Source organism: Anoplophora glabripennis, unplaced genomic scaffold, assembly GCF_000390285.2.
Source record: "Anoplophora glabripennis isolate ALB-LARVAE unplaced genomic scaffold, Agla_2.0 scaffold244, whole genome shotgun sequence".
In the NCBI taxonomy this organism is placed as follows: domain Eukaryota; kingdom Metazoa; phylum Arthropoda; class Insecta; order Coleoptera; family Cerambycidae; genus Anoplophora; species Anoplophora glabripennis.
Genome location: NW_019416393.1, coordinates 233649 through 259335, shown reverse-complemented (window position 1 = coordinate 259335; position 25687 = coordinate 233649). Strand labels below are relative to the sequence as shown.

At 31.7% G+C, this 25687-nt stretch overlaps 1 protein-coding gene across 4 annotated transcripts in view; it reads right to left on the bottom strand.

Moving 5' to 3' along the window:
- LOC108906939 (growth factor receptor-bound protein 14) overlaps positions 1–25687 on the bottom strand; it is a 700528-nt gene that overhangs the window by 461105 nt on the left and 213736 nt on the right. For all 4 annotated transcript variants that reach the window (XM_018710384.2, XM_018710385.2, XM_018710388.2 and 1 more), the window contains exon 6: positions 21952–22134. In XM_018710384.2, coding sequence (XP_018565900.1) covers positions 21952–22134 — 183 coding nt within the window. The remainder of the gene's footprint in view (positions 1–21951; positions 22135–25687) is intronic.

Genomic DNA, 25687 nt, shown 5'->3' with positions numbered 1-25687 from the left:
TTATGTTATACCAGCCCTCAGTTTATAGCACCTTTTCCAAAACACAGTTAAAAACCTCTGTGTGTGTCACTGAACCACTTTTCTCCATTTTGTTGTACCTAGCAACTGTTTCTAAAGTGAACTCAATTCTTGTTAATGCATCTTCCAGCTTTCTAATGTATGCTATTATTGCATTACAATCGCAATAATAGTGAACTAAGTACATGTAGCTGGTAGAAAAAGCCATCTGGTATGCAATACAAAAATCTCTGCACCACCTGGTTATTTGGATCATACACTCACTTGACATCCATTGTGAGCTTTCAGTGCGTATAAACATCTATGAATAGAAATAATCCTCGCACAAACCCCTATTATATGAAATAATCAATGCACGCCGAATATAATATGAAATTGGTTGAATGAGAATCAGATGTTTCCGACATTTCAATCTCGTATGTTTCATCAAACGTATCTGATGGGCAAAATTATTCGCTAAAACAGCTACAAACATTTTTTAGTTATATTATTATTCAGAGGTATTGCAACATTTAATGATGTACGCCATAAATACTTTGCATACTAAGTTTACTATTGTCAAAAATTAATTGTTTAGAGAGCACATTTTCAAATGATTCAGAAGTTTTGATATATTTGATTAAAAATGTTATGAACATTGTATTTAAAATTTCTACATGAATTTTAAGCAAAAAACTTTACATTTAAATTATACTGAAAATTGCTGTGAAGCACTTTTGTAGTTTTTCATATTAAATTCAATTACATTTTATATACATTAGTCTCTTAAATTGAGTAATATGCTGTATTCAAGTGTACATATTTGGTTTTGGTTCTAGTAAAAGCTTAGATGTATATAGAAATAGTTTATTAGAGAAAATAGGAAATGACATAGGCGTTAACATTCTTTCTAAATATTTTAAAAATTCTTTGAAGTATCCTTTAAAATCTCTTCTTTGTTTAACTTTTCCCTTCCTATTTGATATAAATTAGTTAGAATTTAAGAGTTCTGTGTGACATCGACAACACTGCACAATAGATCTTTCCATGTTATGTGAAGTCGGCCGTTCTCAAAAAGTTTTCTATTAAAATCGTGCATTGTTGTAAAGTAAACGTGTAACCTTATATAGTTATTTATTTCAGTGTTAATAACGGTACAGTGTATTTCAAGTTTCTGTGTGGCATTTTGAAAAAGCATGTAATACGAATCAAGAAAGAGTTAGAGTTTACTTTTTGTTACGAAAAACGACGCTGCTGCAAGAAGATGATATCAAATGCATTATCCCAACTTACAAGTACCGAATACGAAAATGTAAACTAATTGTTGACGGGAACAAACTGAGAATGAGAAACTTAGAACCAGAAGTTTTAAACGTCGCGGAAAAGCATCTTTGTAGCATTACTAGAAGATTAGCCACAAGATTTCAAGTATATCACATGACTACAGCGAGTGTTACAGATTCTCGGATTATATTTATATCATGTTCAGAAAATACAGGTGCTGAAACCCGAAGATGATGTGTAGAATGCGGGTGGTATAGAAAATGCAACGAAGGAGATAACATTCGCCTTAATTGTGCTCAGGCATGTTTGGAAAGCAATAGAAGAAATTTTGAGTATTTCTTAAAAAGCAGGGTACTAAGGAACTACTTCGATGAAAATAGATTGAGATATGGTCGTTAAAACTTTGGCATTTTTTTTGGTTTTTACTGAATTTATGACAATATTGATTTAATACTTTATTTTGAATATGCAACTGATTTTTAGTCAATAAAGACATGTTAAATTAATTTATCAATAATAAATAAATGTTATACGAACGTGTATAGTTTTTATTGTTTTTTAACAAATTAACAAATATTAATTTATAAAAATTTCTATTTGTTTAACTGAAACATACGTATTGTCAATTGTGACAATGCTCAACAAACAGAGGTATCAGAAGACGATGTTCTTCAAGAAGTCGACGAAGAAATTGATATGCAGTTTGATAATATTATTGAAGAAATATGATAATTAAAATTATGAAATGTAAAAAATTTAATTTAAGTTTAATAAAATATTTTTACATAAACTAATTTGTCATAAATTCAGTAAAGACCGAAAAAAAGGCAAAGTTTGAACTCAGTCTATTTTCATCGAAAAAATTTTTATAACCCATCATTTTGTAGGAAATTTTATATACTTTTCTTTCTATGAAGCAATGCCTATACCTATCTCTGTTCAGAAAAAAGTTATTTGCATAAAAGTAAAAAAAAACAAAAAATTAAATTTTTTGCATTTTTTTTGTTAAATTGTTTTTAATATATTTTGCAGTAAACAATTTTTTTAAAATTTTTGAAATAAGCTATTTCGATAGAAAATCTCATTATCTACAAAATTTTTCCTATGCAATACCCTCAAATTTTGCTTCGTTTTCGAGATATACTCAAAAAACCGTAAGGGTTGCATTTTCACCCCTATCTCCAATTTCCACCCTCTAATTTAATAGCACTACGCGGTTTTTTCATTCTTAAATAACCATTTGAACGATTCACGCAATAAAAACCCATCAACGTTGTAGTTCCATACCATATGACATAATCAATAGCCTATAGGTACTATTTCATAGTTTATCAATGTAAATAAATACAATTTTGTTTATGTGGAATGATAGGACTCCTGGCAGACGCCAAACATTCAATGAAAGTGCTTTTACTTCATTGAGGGTAATGTGGAAATTTATTTTGTAATTAAATTGATCCGCCTTTTTAATTATGAGATATGACAACAATGCATACCGTAGTTCCCAAGTGTGTATGTGTGTCGCACATTGTAAAGGTCAGTAGCCTTCGTATAAATATGACCCTCATTCAAAGTTACATTCTGTGTAACAATACATATTTGATATTTTTAAAATATTAAAATTTCCGATTAGTTTCAAGGTAGATTTTTCTCTCAATGTAACACCATCTCCAATTCCTTCGCCTGCCTTTTGATAAAACTCAGAAGTCTGATGGTATAACTTTATATACTTAGTTGTGCAGAATTTCAACTGAGTATATTAGAAAACAACGGAGTAATTAATGCGAACCATTTTTGAAATAATAGCTTCGAAAACCGGTTGCGCAAATTAAATATGATTAAAAAAAGTCCTATTAAGTAATTCTGTGGCTTGACTTACTAATTTGTAACACTTTGTATACATTTTTAATATGAATTTATTATGTATAGTTCACCATCATCATATTTTATCTGACAGCAGTAAAACTACTTACAGATTCTACAGCCTAGTATTCAGGAAAGTGACTAACAATGTGAGAAAATGCCACTTCCAGATAATATAAGACTGGGCAGGACGCGTGTGCTTGCGTATAACGATAACATTGAGAGAGACGCCCCCCTGCTCGACCTCACCGGGGGGTAGCTCGTGTTGTTTACGCAAACACCCTGTCGCTGCTATTGACAGTTATTGTTAACTGGAATTTCGAAAATCCACACGAGGCAATCGACACAATTAGATAAACGGACGAAAGGATGGGCCGTGCTAATTCATTCTCTTATTTGCGTCCGTGTCGCTAGCTCCCTTTTTCGCAACTCGCGGATTTCAGTATCAGAAATGCGAGTGGCAATTAAAAAAAGCGTCTGGCTTTGTTCCTATGGCGAGGGCTTCTGCCGTAGCCGGAATCAATGTACGTTTTGGGTTTTGGGAATACATGAGGATAAGCCGGAATTGCCTGAAATATCCCAGAATACTAGCAGAATAGGTAGGATTTAAACGAAATATTATGAAACACATTTATTCCGATATTATAGGAAATACATTGTAATAGAGCGGAATACTTGAATTATGACAGAATATTCTGGAAAAACGAAACAACTCTGTACTTATTTTTCATTTACAGTTCCCCAAAAAAAATAACCACTCCGGCAATTTTTTTTTATTTTTTACTTTAAATTTATTTTTAGAAAAAATCACTAAATAAACTATATTATTGAATTATTATTATATTATATTGTCTTTTTCTCAGTAGTTTTTCCGAGATAAGGCTTCTAATTATTAATTAAAACATTATGGATATTCTAATCTACAATTCCATCCTTTTCATGTCATTAAGATAAAATTTAAATGAAATTGTAATAAAAGCAAACTCATAACGGTTCAGGTCAAACATATTTAAAAAATTATTCTATGTACAGGCTGTTCCACTTAAGACCTCATATTTTTTAGTCTTGTATTAGAGGGCAGGAAGCGAATCTCTTCTCAGAAGTGGAACTTAATTAGTCTAGGGTAATTAAATAATTTTCAATAGTAAAACTACATAATTGTTATTTTTAAAATTATTTTGAGAAAGTAAAATTACGTTCTTGTAGAAAAAATTTTGCGAGAATAAATTTGAATATATTATAAATTTTGGATATTTTTGGTGATTATATTGATAGAATAATAATTGTCGATGAAGTATAATATCAATTTGTTCTATTGAATGAAAAAAATTGGGTCCAAAACGAAAAAAACAAAAATTTAATTTTTACTTTAACTTCAATCGTTAATAACTTTTGAAGGAGTAAATTTATGTAAAAATGTTAAGAGACCTTTTTTGTAAAGCATTAAATTTCCTTTGAATATCTGTATTGTTCTTTTTTAAATATTAATTTGTTCGTATATACAAAATTCCAAAGTTAAAAAGTCAAATCGAAAAAATATATCAATTTTCAAGGCTTGATTACATGGAAACGGATCCTCTGCCGAAAATTTTCAATCAGACCTTTTTTGTAGGGCATTCAGTTTCTTTCAAAAATATATGTAGATAATTTTTTTTACCTCGATGGTTTGGCAGTTTTGACGCAAAAGTGGGATCAGGATTAAAAAATCGAAACTAGCGATGATAGACCTCTTAAAATTAATATTAAAGACTCAAACTTTCACAATATTTTTTTTCGTCATTCTGAATGATATTCTCGATATATCTTTCACGAAAAAAATAGTCGATTTTTTTTCCCCAGTCTAGTATACAGTTTCTGTTTAAACGTTATGAATGTCTTTTTGTTACAATTTAATTCCAATGTTCCAATTAATTAATTAAAATAACAAGACAAAAGTGTAGTTGCAGATTGGAATATTTAGTGTCAATATGAATTAAAAAGCAATCTCATGTAGACAAAATCAAACACAACATCTGTTCATAAAATAACCGAACTTTCTGAATTACACGCTAATGGAGATATTTAGTTATATGCGGCAGCATTACGTTGTGCATAACCTTCTTTGTTACCACATTTTCTTGGATTGTTGATATCTTAGTGTTAGTGACGATTTTTGAAATATATAATGTCCTGGAATAACGACACAATGTAAAATTTGCGTGAAACTAGGGAAAACTTTCAAGGAACGTTTCAATTTTTGATGACCTCCACGTTCAAAAAGTCAAAGATCTAGTGCGTGTAAATCGTCGATTGAATGTTAGAGAAATTGCAAAAGAGGTTGGCGTCTCAATTGGGCCATACCATAAAACTTTGACTGAAAAATTGAACTTGCATCGAGTTGCAGTAAAATTTGGTCCTCGTTTGATGACCGACAGAAAGACAAACAACAAAAATTCAATCATCACAATGGATTGGCAAAGGATCTACACGCCCCAAGTCAGTCAGTCGGTATCGATCCAATGTTAGTGATATTCACGGTTTTTTCGACTTTAAGGGAATTGTGGATTTTCAATTCTTGCCTCAAGGTATAATAGTGAACCATGTATACTAACAAGGCGTTTTACAACGGTGAGTTGTGGCGAGACAACTCATGATTCTTCCACCGTGACAAAGGGCCCGTACACTCAGCTTTGTCAATTCGCCAGTTTTGTACCAAAAATCAGATTACTGTCCTCCCTCACCCTCGTTACTCGCCAGACCTGGCTTCTTACGATTTCCGAAATTAAAATCAGTACACAAAGCAAATATTTTCATCTTTAGTTTCATTTTTAATACAACCCTGTCTTTTAAAATTTTTATTTTTATTTCCAAGTTGAGTGATGTGTCGTTTGTAGTGATCTAATTACGTTACTAATATATTTCAGTCACCATTGGCAGCTACCTCAATATTTTTTGCTACTATTCTTTAAATACAAACGGTAAATAGAGTTAAACCTTTCTAAGACCAAAGGTACCTAAATAAACTTGAATGAATATAATGGGCGGCACATGTGACATTATGAATTATAAATTTTGATATGTCATCATATCAAATCAATCATATACATTGTAATAAACAACGTGAAAAGTGCTTAGAAAAGTTTGTTATGGGCTTTCGAAACAAAGATGGGGGGGGGTTATTCGGGTAAAAATTGTCCCAAATATTTTACATATCGCTGTATTCAAATTTAAACAGTAAAATTAGTAAAATTTGATTGATCTGAGTTTTCTATGAAAAAATGGTGATGTTTCGATTTGCTGAATTTGAAAATTTCGGCAAGCAAAAAAATAGGGGCAAATTTTAGCCGACGACCTCCCAGTTGAGACGCCCCTAACTAAAATTTTTGAAACATTTTATGATGATCTATTTCGACTTCTAATGAGCGTTCATGGTGTCATAAATCATAATTTTCCTTCAACCCGTTTCGAAACTAATGAATGAATAATAAAAAATGAATTTTTTGAGGCCCCATTTAGGAAACATTTCTCGACCCATGTTTATTTGAAAAAATATTCTTATTTTTGGCAGTATGTATAATCAAGTGATAAATTATTGGACAGTAATTATGAGACACACACACTGTATATAAGAAAAATTTGATTTAATATTTTATTAAAAATGTTAAAAACTTATTTTAAATAGACGATTATAAGTTAGAAAATGCAGCATGACAAGTTCATAGACACGCCATTAGAAAAGAATGAAATGTGTACACAATTCCGATTAAAACAAAGTGTCCCTCAAAGCGGAAAAATTTTCATATTTTTTTATTTCAGAGTGTATAATGTTTAGTTTTCTTATTACTGAATGTTATGTTTCAATAAAATATGTATATGTTTGCTTATATTTATTGTCATACAAATCTATAAGAGCCACTAAACATACGTCTAATGTATTAAATCGAATAACATATCTTAGGTGGTACAAATCAAGTTTTTGAAAAAAAAAAAAAAATTGAGTAGCCGCCTACGTCCAAACGCTGCCGGTTTGCAACGGCAGACTTATTTGTTCACTTTAAAGCATATTTCAAGATTAATATGCTTATCCTTTGGTACAAATGATGGGAAAAAAATCACGCCAGCTCTTAAGCTATAGTGGATCACCCCCGCTTCTGTTACTGCAAAAATCTTGGCGCTGCCGGTGCTGTAATTACTGAATTATATTGTATTCTTATTTCAGTGCAGTGCGTTATTTTATTTATTTTTCAAATACAAAATTTTATTCCAAAATAATTTGTTTTGAGGTTTTTATAAAAATCGTTAATTTTTGTATAAAATATTTAATTGTGATTATATACGATACTTTTCAGTGAGAAAATATTCACTAAAGAACTGTTATATTTATAACATAGTTTATTTTCTATTTATTGTTCATTTCTGTCTCCGTTCAAATAACTGCATTCTACTTAGAAAGCACTGAATTTCGCAAGTCTCTTCAAATAAACGAGACTAGAAATTATATATCTTCTGTCAGATGTTTAAAAATACAATCACATTTATTTTCTGCCACATTTGGATATTGTTACAAAACGCAAACAAAGGAATTTCTACATCTCAAGGATCAGTATTATTATTTCATCTAGCAACCCTTGGCTGATCCTTGCTGCGCAAGGGTTTTATAGCACAATTAAATAATTTCATTCAAGAATATGCCCATGCATAAACTACAACATAATGAAATATATGCAAGTGTATTAAAGGGTAAAGTAAATTTTAGTACCTCACAAAGAGCTACTTCCAGAAATGTTGGAGTTTAACTTTAGAGGGAGACATAAAGCAGAGGCTCCATTTTGCAAAGCTCAACGACTCACTGCTTTTACATTCCGTATTTCCTTCAAGCGCTGGCTGTAGCAGTTAACATTTAAACTCTAGTCGTAACTTTAACAATAAACAATGCTTCTTCATAAAACTTTTAATATCGACTGCGATAAGACATGCCTTGTTTCAAGCAGTCTGCACCTAGCAACAAGACTTCAATTAATGTACGAGGTTTGATCAAAAAGTAATGGGAATTTTCAAACTGCGCGTGTTATACTGTCAATATAGGCAGCTGTCACGCTTAGTTTGTGTTTAGCGAGCGAATGAGTAAGACCTAAGTGTTTTTTGGCGATTTTTTGTGTGGTGAAATGTCGGATCAAGAATTTGATATTTTTTGTTAATAACTGAAGTACAGTACAAGTACAGGGAAACGTTCAAAATGTTAAAGAAAACCTTTGATGACGATACTATCTTACAACCACGAGTTTATCAATGGTACAAATGTTTTCAAGGCCAAGAAGGCATCGCAGATGAGGCGAGATCTGGTCAAATGTGAAGGTCCTTCTAACCGTCTTCTTCGACTACAATGGAATAGTTCATCATGAATTTTTACTGCCCGGTCGTACAGTTAACAAATAGTACTACCTACAAGTTTTGCGCAATTTGCGTGAGGCAATCAAGAGAAAACGATAAGAACACGAGAAATTCATGAATTTTGCACCACGACAATGCACCAGCGCATACCGCTTTGTTTACCCAAGAGTTATTGGCGAAACACACCGTTGTAATGTCGCAACCACCCAATTGTCCGAACATGGCCCCTGTGACAATTCCTATTTCCCAAACTCAAAAGCATAATCAAATGACAACGTTTTTCGACGATATATGAGATAAAGGCAAAATCGCAAACCGTGCTCAAGACGATAACTAAAGAGGCGTTCTACCTGTGTTTCTCAAACTGGAAATTACGTTGAAGCGGATGGGATAAAAATTGAAGATTAAATAAATATTTTCTGATTAAATTAACAATAATTCCCCTTACTTTTTTATCAAACCTCGTATAGCTCCCTACCACAACTGTTAAATTCTTCATTTCAGTTGTATTAAAGATATGTGATATTTACTATAAAACGTATTAATTTAAACAAATTCAGAACAAGTCTAAAAGTATGTATTCCTAAAATTCTCATCTAATGAAGGTAAATAACTCTTTGCTACTAATCTCTAACTACGCTAAAGAGCAACAAGCTAATACCTAATTAATAATTATTTAAAATAAAAATAATCTATCCAAATATTAACAATTCCCGTTACTTTTTTATCAAACCTCGTATAGCTTCATACCACAACTGTTCTTCATTTCAGTTGTGATATTTACTTTAAAACGTATCACGTTAAAGAGCAACAAGAACTCTCGCAATGAACAATATAGGAGTTGATCATTACTGTATTTCAAAGATTTTTTCCTTCTTTTTGAGAATGGAATTGATAATTGAATAATAATAGATATTAAATTGTACTTATATAAAATACAAGACTTTTACAAAAAAACAAGTAAAATTTCGAAAATTTCGAATTTCGAAAATATCAAAAATGTGAATATGAATGATTACTTTTAGTTTTACTTATCCAATTCTAATATATTATTTACTAACCATTTTAACAATTTTCTTTTAGTTTTAGTTAGACATTCTTTTTTATTAGTTTTTCTACTATATTCAAATCAATTTCTGGAATAAACTAAACTAAAAATCTAACAAAACAAACTCATTTTGGAACGCAGCGAGCAATTTATTATACTTTTTTATTGTACATTTACAGGACATCCTCAAATTATCTCAAAAATAGGTGTAAATGATCAACAATTTTACAGTTAACATTATGGGAAACAAGCCTGCTTGATTAAAAAATAACCTATACCATATTTTTAATTCTGAAAAATGATGTAGGCTCTGGTAGAAACAAAAAAAATATACAGTACCATTTACGTATGAGAATAAAAAAAATGCTATTAAAAACAATTGTTCAAAGTTGAAACTTATGTAAGATGCCTAAATTTATATTTATAGTTAATTATGCTTCTTCGAGACAGGAAATTTATTTTTAGAATATTAATTCTATTAATAAATGCACAATTCCAAGATTTTTATTTATGGCCATATGATTAACTTATGATTATAGACAGTTTAATTTACTTTAATCCTTAAATGTAATTATGTAATTTTCTACTATTTCCTCTAATTAATGTACTCGTATATTGATTAGCAATTTTGTATTCAAATAGGGATTTTTTTAGAATACTAATGGGCTAACATGTCAGATCATTAAAAATACAATATCTATTTATGGACATTATTTATTTATAGTAAAATACCGGGTTATGTTTTTTATGTTCCTATTATTTCCTTTCTCCAAATAAAAATTGAATTGAATTGTTCCCAAAGCAAACTACATAGGTAGGTATACATAGGTATGTGGGTGAAATATGATGGATGGGGTTCTAGTCCACAGAGTAGTTGTTTCTCACAATGTCATTAGTTAAAATACATATAATGTAAATAAACAATAGGTGGATAGGATTAAGTAGATATTCTATCGCATTGTCTCCATTTCAAGGTTTGAACCTATTGGACTTGTTTACACATTTTTTTTTATTTGATATTTTTATTCTGAAAGATTAAAATGCCAAAAAAAAACATAATTGGTTAATGATTTTGTTAGTTTTTGGCCTAATAATTCATTTTATTTATATAATAACTGAATTGCTTGTTGTGCTATGATTGCATGCTATTATTATCTGTGGATCCCTATAAAATGGCTGCATTAATGTAATAAACAAAAAGATTATCTTTTGATTTAAAATGAAGAATTCAGAATCCGATATATTAAAATTATTTTTTCTCTTCAGATATGTAGTGAATATTTTTTTAATCTTAAACTTTTAGAACCTGAAGAAGTGCAATTTTATGACATTACGTGATCAAAAAATAAAAAGTTCGTTCAAGTAATTGACAACGATAGTTTTATTTCTTGTAATCTAAACCCTACAATATCTGAACCATTAATAAGATTTGTAATTTGTAATATAAAATACCAACATTTTTGTAGCTACAGTAATATAATTTTATTAAAATATTTCCGAATATCGGTTTGACAACAAGGAAGGCATAAAGAATCGAATAAAATTTTGCTCCAATTTCCAATTTGAACTACGCAAACATCTCCAATCCATCTACAGGATGGCAACACTGATAAAAGTAGTTACCGAAGAAACCTAGTCGACTTTACATTTTATAAAGTCGAAGTATATCATCAAAGCCGTAGCAGATGACACCGACGGAGGCCGATGCTAGTGGCAGAGCGACCATGGACGATGCGCCGGCGTCAAAAAAAATCGCCTCAATTTTGAATTTTGGGAAATAAAAGTTTCCCAAATACGTCCATATTCGAACTGAGGCAGTGCAACATAAAGACGAACCACCATAACAAACTACAGCCCAAATACCAGGTTTCATTTAAAAATAACATTTCACTGTAAGCCGAAAATCGTTGCAATTTAAAAGTAGTGAAGTATGCTACTGAATTCTATAAGAAAAATTCTGTGTCAACATTTCGTAAAAAGTAAAACTGTAGCCGCTACGGTCAATCGCCGATTTCACTTTTGGTATTTACACTTTTAACTTTTTATACCAAATGAGACGAGAATATTCAACTCTATTTATCTCGTTAATCTCTTGTTTCATCTATCCAAGTGTTTGTTAAATTCTGTTTTTGACTAATCTTTAAATAGTTTGATTTTAAATTTTATTGATAAGCAGATTTATCTTGCTATTAGAGTTTTCTTTATTATAAAGTTAAAATTTGGTTTAAAATCCTTGTATAATTTAATTTTAATTCGTTCTTAAAACCAGTTACTTTTTTAAAACTAGAATCAGGTCTTATTCTTGATAATTTCCTTGACAAATTTGTAATCGTTAACGCGCATTGTACAAATGATGACCGTCAAGTGGACAGCGGTTCTCAAAATGTACATCTGGATGGATGTATTAAAAAAACTCAATCGAAATGACATCAATCTTTTCTTAACGACCCTAAATTCTGTTTTTACACGTATTCCGAGTTTTGTTCGGCAGCTGATGGAAACAGAAAAATACTATACAAATATTTTTCAACCCACAATTAATTTTATAGGACCATAATTTATTTGAATCACTCAACAATAGCACTTTATTAAAACTCTTTTAATATCAATTTAATAATCCAAAAAAAGCGGTTACGTAACAAAAAAATGGCCTTGACAATACAAGTTGTAGATGCCAAATCTAATGCAATGCACTGAAACTGAGACCAGCAATAAATGCATACAAGCTAAAGCTAAAACAACAATACGACGTGGTAACACGAGTATCGCCACTGCTATGAGTCAGCAGAGCCGCCGACCATGACCTTGCCGCCTATTATAAACTGAAATGGTAATGAAAGATTTAATTACACTTAATAGTCTGTTTCACGAAGAACGATGTGTTGATGAGTGGTATACACAAACGTTAATAATTTGAACACATGTAAAACACGCATTCCTCTAAAAAATATGTATATAAGTTTTATTATTTTCTACTAAGAAATTACATCTATTTTAATTTCTTTGGCGTCAACAAATTTAATTTTTTTATTTTCTGTTATTACTTGTTTTATTTGATTTGATAATCCTGTCACACTAAAAAGAGAATACAATTATCACCAAAAACGAATTCCACCGGTATTTTAATAAATGTCTGAATGAAAGACATAAATAAAACAAAAAATTATCATATTAATTATGATATATAAGTTATGAGAATGAAAACTGAAAAACTGCGTTTCCAAGCATTGGATGCAACTAGACAGTGCCCTATTAATCTATGGTGGGGTCTGAGGTTGCAAGCTCTATGGTGACCTTTTTTCTAAAAACAAAAAAAAACGATATAAGTACTTTAATTTGAGATTTGTGGTTTATTTTGTTTTTATACAGCATTTTCAGATTTTCTTGCCAGATTTTTTGTTGCCGAAGCCCGACGAACGCGTGAAGACCGCCCCCCTCCTAGATCCGGGCCTGGTTATAGAAACCACTACCACATATCAGAGGGCCATCATTGCCTGAAGAGCTGTTCCTTCCGGAGCGGCCTTGCAGCCAGTAACAAGAACCGAAATCAATAACAGGGCGGGCCCAGGGGTTCTGTTAAAGAGTTCACTACTACAGTGCTAAGCCCGAAAACAACAGGAGCAGTTCAAACATTCCTAGCTGAGGCTGATGAAGTGCATGGTCTGGCGACAAACAGTTACATAGGCCACAGCATAATAACCCGAAGAACCATGACAATTATATAATAGCACTAGTCAGAGAGCCTTAAAGCTACGTTACCTTATTGTGGCTGAATTTCGTGTTAGTCACCATGTAAAGTGATATTACAATTACAGTGATGTTAAGGCTTTCAAGGCCCGTACTGACATTTGAAGTACGATGATTTTTCGGATTGTTGTGGTTTGGCCTGGTCCCCACAGAGTCTAGCTCGAGAGCAATAAAGGCAAGTCAGAGATTCCTAGCTAAGGTTCAGTGTATTGTAATTCCGTAAGGGCAGGTTAGAGATTCCTAGCTAAACCTAAGAAAAATGTAATTCTTAGTTAGAAATCCCTAGCCCTTCCCAATGTTCAATTCGGGTACAAAGTTCACGCCATAAAATAACAAAGCACACTTTATGTCAATACATACATTTCTTATACCATTCATAAAGTACATTATGTGGCAATAAAGTTGAAGTGAAACGAAGTATTCATTCTTAAAAAGAAAAGAAACGCTCTCTTTTGGGTATTTTTTTAATTATGGAATTATCGCCTTTTTGTTCATTTTGTTAAGTGACAGTGATATAGAATCAAGACGCCACTGAGACGGACTTTTTAGAAAGAACAAAGACGAAGCTTCGTCATGCAGGTGTAGCCCTGGTGAAGATATATGTTTCGAGGAGCTTTATGGTCAATAGTTCTAATTGCTATTCACGTTTCCAACATGCTTACCATAGTTGCAAAAGATATAGATTTCTAAATTAGAAGCAATACATGATTACCATTTTTTTCAACATATAAGATGTCTCCTGATGCTGTGCTCACTTATCAAAGATAAATATTTGCAGATTACTTAGCCAAAATCACACACGATATACAAATATGAAATATGACACATGATAAATATCTGCTTAAATTTTCCTGAACGAAGTGTACTTACCAATTATTGTCCGGCATGTCAACCACTTGTGTAACTTACGAATGTAGAGTAATACACTGTAAAATTTGCTTGCAATGTTGATACAGGTTCTTGTACATTCGGGGCGCCTTATTTTTATGCGCCCTTTAATGTGTTATTATTTATTAAATAGTTTAGACGGTTTGGTGTTATATATTTGCAATATGTACTATCCACACGATACGACATTTGTTTACTTTTGACAAATATGTGTACTCTGGCCAATCTACACATATGCTCGCTTTTTCGACCACTCAATTGTCCACGCAATACTACATTTCTTTACATATGGAAAATATTTAGCATTTGATCGCATCATCTGTAGTCGGCTATAAAACCTACTGAACTACAAACAGAGTTTGTTAAATTATATAAACTTGCACATTTACCTGCTGTTTAAGATTGTGAAATGAAACGTTATTGAAATTTATTAAAAAATTGAAAACAATATTTTTACAAGCTTTTCAAATTTCATGACAGCATACCTTACTTCTAATTTTCTTTAGGGCGCCATATTTAAGCTTACGCTAATCGAAAGAATTAAGGAGAGATTACGAATAGCAATAAAGTGTCGCCACGTCAACTTTTGGAGAATTACAAATACAATTTTCACATGAATAATCTCTACACATTATTTTAGTCTTCTTAGTTATAGGTACCAATTATTCAATATTTGCACTAAGAAAGCGTAATAAGATTTGAAATTATAATATTATTGTGTCAGTGTAGCAACAGTATTATAGGTAGAATAAAAAAAATGGTGATAGTAAATATAGGCTGATAATTGTATTTTTGAAATATTAAATATAGTATGGGCAACACTGCTGATATGGAACTATTAAAAAATTACAAGGGTTGCAAAGTCAAACCTCAACAAAAGAAAAAATAATAGATCTATATCAATAACCACTGCTGACGAAATTATTGGGTTAATCAGCTTATTTGGTAATACAATACAATCATGCAATGTAAACATTTTATTAATGTTAGGTGATATGCATTAACACAATGAAAATAATTTCCTGTATTAAACGCTCGTCAGTGATGCCATTTTGGGCTATACTGGATCTCAGATAGTATTGTTTGTTTACGTGTACTTAACTTTGATTTAACTGTACTAACTTTAAAATTTTTTTTTAGGTTACTTTCCAATGTACAAATTTTTGTTACAGAAACTACACTGTTCGTCTGATAACCTGACTGATTAGACCACTGATTTTTTACTGGACTTTTGGCTGTTCTGTGTTTTTGATGAAACAATTGATGATCGTGGAACATTCCAGAACTTTGAGTGGGGGTCATATTTATACAGACGATTTGTTCTTTAGAAACACGTATCAGTAGTTTATTTTTTCAAATTCGTAAAACTTATTATTTTTTTTAACCTTTATAAGTAATTTTCATACACCTCTGCTAAAGAAGCTAGTGTAACCTCAAATAACTGCGCGCTTTAGTCGCAGCGCATGCACAATTCCACACCATACGCCGCGAGTTACTTTTGTTGAGCAGGTGTTCGCCACACAAACAGTACTTACTCAAGCAGTAATCAATAATGATAAAAGAAATACACAGTTAGATGTACGGTTTCCAAATTCAGAACAACAATTGACACCCTTCGCTTCGTCACCGTTTACAGGCACTATCTCCCTTCACATGCATTGGAGGTTGCCTACAATTCATGTATTTGTAATACTAAAAAACTGACCAGTACTTAAAGTTACACCCTGTATGGAAACTTATTTTACAAATTGTAGGTTTATGCAAACACTGTTTTTAAATCTATTGTACTAATAATACAAATTTTAAGGTACTTGTATTAATGTCTACATTCATGTGTAACTATAACGATAAAATGAAGTATTTGTCGACAATTAATGTCCAAAAGTATATTATATTTCATTGTATTTGTGTAACTTTTTTCATTATAAATATGTGATTTATTTTAAATAAAAGGATACATTTAATTTGTATTATTTTCTAATACAATATTAAGCGTTTTAAATACGTACTTATAACTTCTTCCAAAATTTTCTACTATTGTAAATTTTTATATGTGCGGCATTATTACTTAATTGAGTGTTGACAGTGATAATTAAAGTTTCCTAATACGAGCATGAGACTTGTAGATAATTTAATGAAAGAGTTATAATATATAGGGTGTCCCGGTATTTGATGCGACCTAATGAATAATATGCCGCTTCCTCCCCCGCACAAATCTCAAACTAATTCTTGAAATTAGAATGACTGACAGAAATATTAGTCAGAAGTGTGCAAAACCGTACTTATCTTATCAACTTCGACATCACCTGTTACATGGGTGTTGCATAATAATGAAAAAGTAATATTAACGGTCGGTAGAAGGAAGCGCAAAAAAGAAAACGCCTAGGTGGGGAATTCTGGAACGAAGCCTAGATAGTTGAAGATAGGTAGTTGAACTGAGAACAGTGTGCAGAGAGGTAAGCAAGACGATCGGTGGACAGTGAGGCAAAATAGTGAAAAATCAGAGTGTTTAAATTGTTATTAGTTAGCAGGTAATATTCTTTAAGTACTTTGTTGTTAATTGTTCTATGTAATCTTATGATTGTGATGTTTTCATGATAATAATTCTTTGTATGTTTAGCTTCCATTGCTTTATGCTCAAGGGCATATATTTTTCTAAGGTAAAATTGTTATAATTATTATTAACGATTGCTCATTATTTATTTCATGTTAAAATATATATATATATATTGTCGTGACTGCCAGACATTACAATAACGACTTCTTTGTTTCACATCTAACTTGTTTTTGTCATGATTAAGTTGTTCGAAAAACATAGATGTTTCATGATAATAATTCTGTGTATGTTTAGCCTTCATTGTCTTACGCTCAGGGGCGTATATTTCTCTAAGATAAAATTGTTACAATTATTATTAAAGATTGCTCATTATTTATTACATGTTAAAATATGTATATTGTCGTGACTGCTCAGATATTGCAACAACGACTTCTGTTTCACATTTAATCTGTTTTATCATGATTACGTTGTTCTTTGATTTCTTGTGCTCACTTTATGTCATACGTCTATACGAGCCTTGTTGAATTTACTAACATTTTCGCCCGTGCGGAACGAATCTGGATTAAGCTGGATTGCCTCCCGTATGGGACTCCAGTGTTAAGAAGGATCTTCCGAAATCTCAACTATAGCTGGATTGCCTCCCGTATTATGGGACTCCAGTACCTTCCGGCCCTGCCGGCTAACTAACACCAAGCCTCTTCAGTTTTACCTGGAAGTGTGTATGACTAATTCGAGTGAGATGACATTTAGTGGCACATTAAATGAGACAGGTCTTATTTATCATTAGCAAAGTATCTTAATTTATGCCTTTGATTAGCGGTTGTTTTGTATTTATATTTGGGTGGTAAGAGCAACGATCGTGGGTTTCTCTGCCATGCTCTTTCCCCACAGGAGCTCTAGGTGAGCCTGGCACTCTCATTTTATGTTAAATGGTTGTTAATATTTCTGTTGTTCTTTCTATTTGTCACATGTTTAATTTGAAGACTGTTGTACATAAATAATAAAGTTAGGTGTATTTACTCTGATTTTGTTTTATAAAATTAAACCATACTTCCCCTCTTTAAAGTTAGTAGCCAGCGCCTTCCGGTCAATTAAAAGAATAGATGTATACAACGTAGGTATTCCTTATGACGATCACATATTTTGGCCACAACTACGTTTATATTTTTTTTCGATCGAACCTGGGGTTATTATACTACAAAAGGCAGGTAACTCATAGAAAATAATATGAATAAGTATATGAAATTAGATTATTAGGCCCCTAACAGATTTGCATATCTCTTGCATAACTTACCTTATTTCTAAATAAAAAAAATTGTACATTTTGTAAAAACTTCCCCTTAGGTATATTTTCAACATTATATTTTATTTTTATCAGTCAATAATAAATAAATTAAAAATGATGTTCATAGAGACAGTTAATTTCATTGTAACGTCAAAGGTAAACTGTAAGTTTTCATTTTTTTTTAAATTTATTCTACATAAATAATTAAAGCAACGTATGGTCCCACGTATTTTCGCTTAACTTCGGAATAAATTTTCACTTATCCTTAATAATCTATCAGACACGTCCGCAGCGGTCAAAACTTTGCTACATTGTATGATTGCTCGTGTATCTTCAGCGTACACGCAACGTAGAGCCCCTCAAGGTAACATTAACCATTATTACGATAAAGCAAATATTTACGAAATGTTGAACAAAGTAATATGTATATTATACACGGAATGACTGTAAGCAGACACATGATGCAACAAAATAAAGTGTTTTTGCATTGGAAATATGCTAAACAATGCTACTGAATGTGATGATTTCAAACTTACTACAAAAAAAAAATCCTACATCTTGACATTCGGATCGAAACTAAACAGTTACTTTGGGCGCGGCGGTAGCCGAAGCGGCCAAGGCTTGCCTACTGAGGCGAACCAGGGCTGTGCGGCAAAACCGAGTGGGTTCGAATCCCGCACGCGGCAGGATAATTCGAAGGAATTTTCCTGTCGTACCCATGGATGTTTGTGATTGTTAACGTGGAGGGTAGTGTAAGTTAGCAGGCAAAAAGGGCCTAATTGCTAGTAAGCTTCATGACCTTTACCTTTTTTTAAACAGTTAATTTACAGTCTAAAAAGAAACACAAAAATCGTTAATTATATCCACTTTTTAAATATCTGTAATACGTATTAGAATACAGAGTGACGACTAATAACCTAATAAAATATTCTAACTACTGAATAACTACTAAAATAATATTAAATACTAAACAACCAAAAATATTTATTTTTCGAATACGTAAAAACTTCGTTGTCAATATAAGGGTCAAAATTTTAAATATATAGTTATATATTGTTTATATGTAAAGTGTGGCCCACTAAGAACTAAGACACACTTCTGAAATTTTTTTGAGACATAAATCTAATTTTATTATACTGAGTGATTTCACTTTAAATACAGAAAGTACAGCAATAGATTAGTTGCCAAAAAATAATCCTGGGGGGCGTGGTATTTGAGATACAGGGTGTTAGTGATTCCAAAAAAAATTATATTTTTTGTCATATCTTCATAATGCGCTGAACGATATGAATGAAATTTACTACAGCGTATTCACTTAATTGGATCTTTTATTGAATGTAATGTTAACCTCGTGGCATTAACCAGTGGCGTGCTACCAAAGGTGCCGCTCCGTTTCCCCAAAAAAAAATACGCCACTGGTGGCTTTTTGTAGAACTAGTGTTAAATTCAGGTACTGTTACGTTAAATAAATTAAAAGTGTTTCTTGGTGTTTTTTAATAGTAGCGTTTAGGAGATATTTTACTTATTTGCTGACCATAATGCGCAAATTTAGTCATGATACTCATATTTGTTTAAAATCCATTAGCAAAAAATGATTCTTTTGTCTGCATTCTCAATTAGTAAGCTTTACGATGATCTGGTTTTAGTATTATAACTAACCTTGTTTATTTATTCCTAAAGCTGCAGTCCATCTTGAGTATATGAACACGAGACGAATTGTGGCAAAGAGGAAAATTGTAATCTCCCCAGGGAAAAACATGCCATGATAAGTTCCTCCATAAATAGCCTGATTAGAAGATGTCAAAAGTGTATAGATGCGGAAGGATTTCGTTTTGAACAATTGTTGTAGGACTTAATTACTTACCCGACCTATTTGATAATGTTATTTTATTATTTAGTTTGATATTTTTTTCAGAAATAAAATTGTTAAAACCAGGAGGTTTTCATCAAATAAGCGGATTAATTCATTAGAAATATTCAATAAAACGTAAAAACAAACCCAAATATCTCCTAAGCGGCTGCTACTATTAAAAAACAACAAGAAACATTTTTCATTCATTTAACATAGCAGTACCTGAATGTAACATTATTTCTACTAAAAACCGCCAGTGGCGTATTTTTTTCTTGGGAAAATGGGGCGGCACCTCCAGTAACAGGCCACTGGTTAAAGCCACAAGGTTAACATTACATTCAATAAAAGGTCTAATTAATTGAATAGGCGGTAGTAAATTTCATTCAATTCTGTCAGCGCATTATGAGATATGGCAGAATTTTTTTTTTAATTAACACCGTGTCTCTCGAATACCGAGGTTGCTTCATCAAAACATGAGTTTTACTTAGGAACAAGTCCACAGCAAGTTTCATTAAAATCCATCGTAACATTCTCCAGATATTACAAAAAAACATATTTTTTTTCAAGAACTTTGACAGTCAATAGCAGAGGAGCCAGACATTTTTTCTTAATGGAAGTTAGGTCAAATCATCTTCTTCTGAGCCAAAGAATATCGCAATCCCTTTTTGATCATGTGTTTATAGTGGTAAGAGCAACGATCGTGGGTTTCTCTGCCATGCTCTTTCCCCACAGGAGCTCTAGGTGAGCCTGGCACTCTCATTTTATGTTAAATGGTTNGCAAAGAGGAAAATTGTAATCTCCCCAGGGAAAAACATGCCATGATAAGTTCCTCCATAAATAGCCTGATTAGAAGATGTCAAAAGTGTATAGATGCGGAAGGATTTCGTTTTGAACAATTGTTGTAGGACTTAATTACTTACCCGACCTATTTGATAATGTTATTTTATTATTTAGTTTGATATTTTTTTCAGAAATAAAATTGTTAAAACCAGGAGGTTTTCATCAAATAAGCGGATTAATTCATTAGAAATATTCAATAAAACGTAAAAACAAACCCAAATATCTCCTAAGCGGCTGCTACTATTAAAAAACAACAAGAAACATTTTTCATTCATTTAACATAGCAGTACCTGAATGTAACATTATTTCTACTAAAAACCGCCAGTGGCGTATTTTTTTCTTGGGAAAATGGGGCGGCACCTCCAGTAACAGGCCACTGGTTAAAGCCACAAGGTTAACATTACATTCAATAAAAGGTCTAATTAATTGAATAGGCGGTAGTAAATTTCATTCAATTCTGTCAGCGCATTATGAGATATGGCAGAATTTTTTTTTTAATTAACACCGTGTCTCTCGAATACCGAGGTTGCTTCATCAAAACATGAGTTTTACTTAGGAACAAGTCCACAGCAAGTTTCATTAAAATCCATCGTAACATTCTCCAGATATTACAAAAAAACATATTTTTTTTCAAGAACTTTGACAGTCAATATCAGAGGAGCCAGACATTTTTTCTTAATGGAAGTTAGGTCAAATCATCTTCTTCTGAGCCAAAGAATATCGCAATACCTTTTTGATCATGTGTTTATAGGACACCCTGAATATAGATAAATAAAGAAATAATCCCTCAGGTTACATATTATTATTTCGCTGTTTATATTTCACATTTAATACTTTAAGCATTACCCGACAAAAATAATAAAACACTCAATGCAATTAAATAAGAAAATGTTTCTGCTTTAGTACCTACTAAGACAGAGAGACAACCCCTTAAATACGGTTTCCTTGAGACTGCGAAGTTTATAATTAAGAAGATATCACCATTAGTTTTTTTGTGTACTATTTCGAATCGAATTTTATTACAGTCAAGGAGAAATAAATAAATTCAATGTCACTTTACATTTTATATCAGAACTGGGTATCTAAGTAGAACTAAACACCCTGTATAACAGAAAATATTTTTATAGATGCACTTCCAAAATAGTACAACTTTTTTAACAATTTTTCACCAAAATTGTACGTTTAAGGATAAAATATTAATAAAACAGTAACTGACTTACCATAGCGATGGCCTTATTCTTCGGTGATCTGAAGAACTTCGCCAGGGAGGCTACTTTCTGGGAGGTAAACAGCTTCTTGTCCCTAAGTATCATGTAGGTCTTGCTCCACGTCTTTTTATGCTCGTCTCTCACCCAAACGTAAGAGAATATGATGGGGCACTGTCCTTCTTGCGATATCAAGTTCTGAAAACAAAAGAAAAAGACCCGAAAGAATTAAAATAAAAACTTTCCGGTTTTATATGTCGTCCCTTGATGTCCAAACCTTCAATAAAATCCAAAGGGAATTTTGACCGAGAAGGAAATACTAAACCATGGTTATAATTTCATTGAAACTTGATGTTACTACATTGTTGCAATTTACGTAAGATACTTTGTAGTTGACATGAATTTGTACTTATAACCAATGTAAATTATTCATTATTACTTGAAAGAAAAAAATATCTGCATATTCACGCAGTATTAGAATGTCTCCATTCTAATATTACTACTATCGAATTGTAGAGAACGTAATTAATGTTATATTAACAAAGTTGAATTCATATTTGATTAATGATACATATTTCGCTTTTATCTCTGCAAGTTCGCACCTGTAATTCACAGAGTGCTACAAGTTTCTAACTGCAAATAGTATCTACTTAATAAAATAACAAAATACTTTTTTCGAGGTAGATACTTACCAAAAAGCTTCGTATCTTGACTGCTAGAATCACTAGATAGATAGATAGATAGATAGATAGATAGATATAGATAGATAGATAGATAGATAGATAGATAGATAGATAGATAGATAGATAGATAGATAGATAGATAGATAGATAGATAGATAGATAGATATGTATTAATTTGCCAATTAATATTATTATGCTTTTTCTGTTGCGTATAGGTACCCGATTGCAGCAGAATTTTAAAAATTATAGAAACTTAAAATGTTTACAAATAATTAAACAAATTTATTTTTATACATTTGAGGTTCATTTACGTTTAACGTAAAGGTATGAATCGTGACATACCGACAAAAAATGTTCGTGTTATCATTAGCACTAGTTCATATCAATTTATTTTTTAATTGTCATTCTTAACAACCCATAAGTCATAAATTTTTTATAATGTAAATTGGCATGAAAATTACTTGAAATAATGTACATACTTTTAAAATAAGCTATAAATAGCGAACATTTTTTTAATAACGACATAAATGATCAGGTGATAAACAAGAAGAATTTGTACAAGCCTAAACAAAATTTTTTTCCACAATAATCATTCTGACCCCAAAATATAATTTATGTAAATAATCGTACTCAAATTGTGATTGCAGTCCTAGTTTCAATTTTATTTATTTTGCTTTCAATGTATCGGGCCCAAATTCACGCAAGATTTGAATTTCGGGCCATTTGTGCGGTAAAGTGTTGCCAAGGAAATATTTTTGATAACAAAAATATGAAATATTTTATTATAAAATTTTATTAACAACTGTGCCGAAATAAAATTTAACTTTTTAATTCACCCCTATAAAGGACTGCACTGCCTTTATAACCCACTTTAGAGGGTACGCTCATAAGATTTTTTTTATTTTGAGCCATACACCTTTATACCAAATAAGACACAAATATACTTTTTCATTAGCACCATTTGGATATATTGTCTTTTAGGCAATTATTAAAGAGTAGCTCGCCTAATTGTTTTATCAACACAACTACGAATGGATATGCGTGTGTTATCAAAGAACCATATGAAGAATCAGAACCATACTACCTTCGATGAGAATTTTAGGAAATTTTCAAAAATTAATCTGAATTACTTTAATACATTTTTTATTGTGTAGCACATGTACAAGAACTAATAATTAAAAAGTGTACACATAATTAAAAAAAAAAACATGTAGAAACAATAACATTTCTTACTTTCATTTCTGAAACAGTAGTTATTAACAACATTATGTATTTATCCATTATCTATCCAGTAGCTAACAGATACTTGTAACTAACGTGCTATATCAGAATTAATATGATAAATTAGGCAGCATAAATTAATGACATACATAGTAGGACTTCGGATAAAACGACCGAATAACATTATGTGAATTATTACAGAGACATTTAGCAAATATGAAAAACCAATTACGTTCGAGGTAAATGAATTTTCACACTATGCACCGCCGCAAATTAAACGTTCGTTTGAAGCAGCAGAGTCAGCTACTGAAAATACTGAATCAGTTGTTAAATTTTGAAATATATCAATCAACAGACGCATAAATGTGGAATGGATAATTGCGTTGCCTCCATTGAGCAATGTTCAGCACGTTATTATTCACTGAAATAATCACATTTGTTGCGCATCGGTTTTTAAGAAATGTTGTTAACAAATTCATTATAGCTAGTGACTTATTGCTCAAAGGTAGTGTTACCATACTACCCCTACCTATTTAAAATGCCAGCGCGGCTAAAAAAACACTTATCCATCCATAGCATTTTGTTAATAATGTTAGGATACGCTGCACTTCGATTTTGATACCAACTGCAAAATTCAAAACGATTGCACTCCAGTCGAATTAGAGTTTGAACGTGAAAAATTTATTAATAGACATGTTATTGCACTTTATGATGAGGAAGGATATACAGAATGATAATTTTAAAAAAGTAACTCGAAAGAAGTGACGCTAAGTTGGCAAATTGCAAAAAGTTGCAAAATCACATGTTATTTCACTTTTTTACTGTCTATGAAAATCTAGGCGACATATCGGAAAATTAATTGTTTTATGTTGTAGGCAATTAAATTACCTACAAATTAAGGTACCTGAAGTCACTTTTCACCTATTATAACTGTAAATATAGGTCGGACGTGGAAAAATCAGTTTTGTCCCAGGGTCAGGCAAAAACCGCTCGAGAATTCTCTCTTTTTGCATTAAATAGAGCTCACTTTTACGGTATTTTAAAAAAAGAGTAATGACCTACGCCTGTCTGTTCCCAATGTATCTTTTTTTATAACGTTAATTGTTAATTAACTATTGGACATATCGGACCGGGATTTTAGAGTCGAAAAGATAAAACTTATATTTTCAAAGGTTTTACATTGATAGTTCATGTAATAAACGCGTAGCAGCAGTAAAAGTTAACGTTAATGAACGGCCTGCGCGTGGAAGAAGAAACGTCGCACCCACGCACGTGCGTGAACGCCGCCCTTGTGGCGTGCGATATTTTTGCATTCCACATTTCAAATTCGGTTCGGTCTCTATCTCGAGAACCGCTCGGTCAATTTTGATGGATTTTTTTTAGGTATCTAGCCCAGTCGGGTTGTCATTTAACCGGGAAAAAATTAGGGACCACGATTTTATTGTTCTAACCTTGAGGGGGGGAGGGTCAATAGTAGTGTAAATTCAGAATCGCGACTGAATTCCACCCCATATTTAAGGAAAAATCGTTTTTGCTCAATATCTCGGCCATTTTCAACTTTACAACAAAAATGGTAAGAACTTAAGTTGTTGCAAATGCGATTTCCTACAACTTCTTTTTATTACAAATTTTATCGTGCGATCGATATTTTTCAAGTTATGGGGGAAAATAGTGACAGAGTATAATTATTGAATTATCTCGTTTGTTATTGACTTTACGACATAAATGTACATAAACAAAGTTGGTATATTTATGTGGTAAAGTCAATAACAAACGAGATAATTCAATAATTATACTTTGTCACCATTTTCCCCCTTAACTTGAAAAATATCGATCGCACGATATAA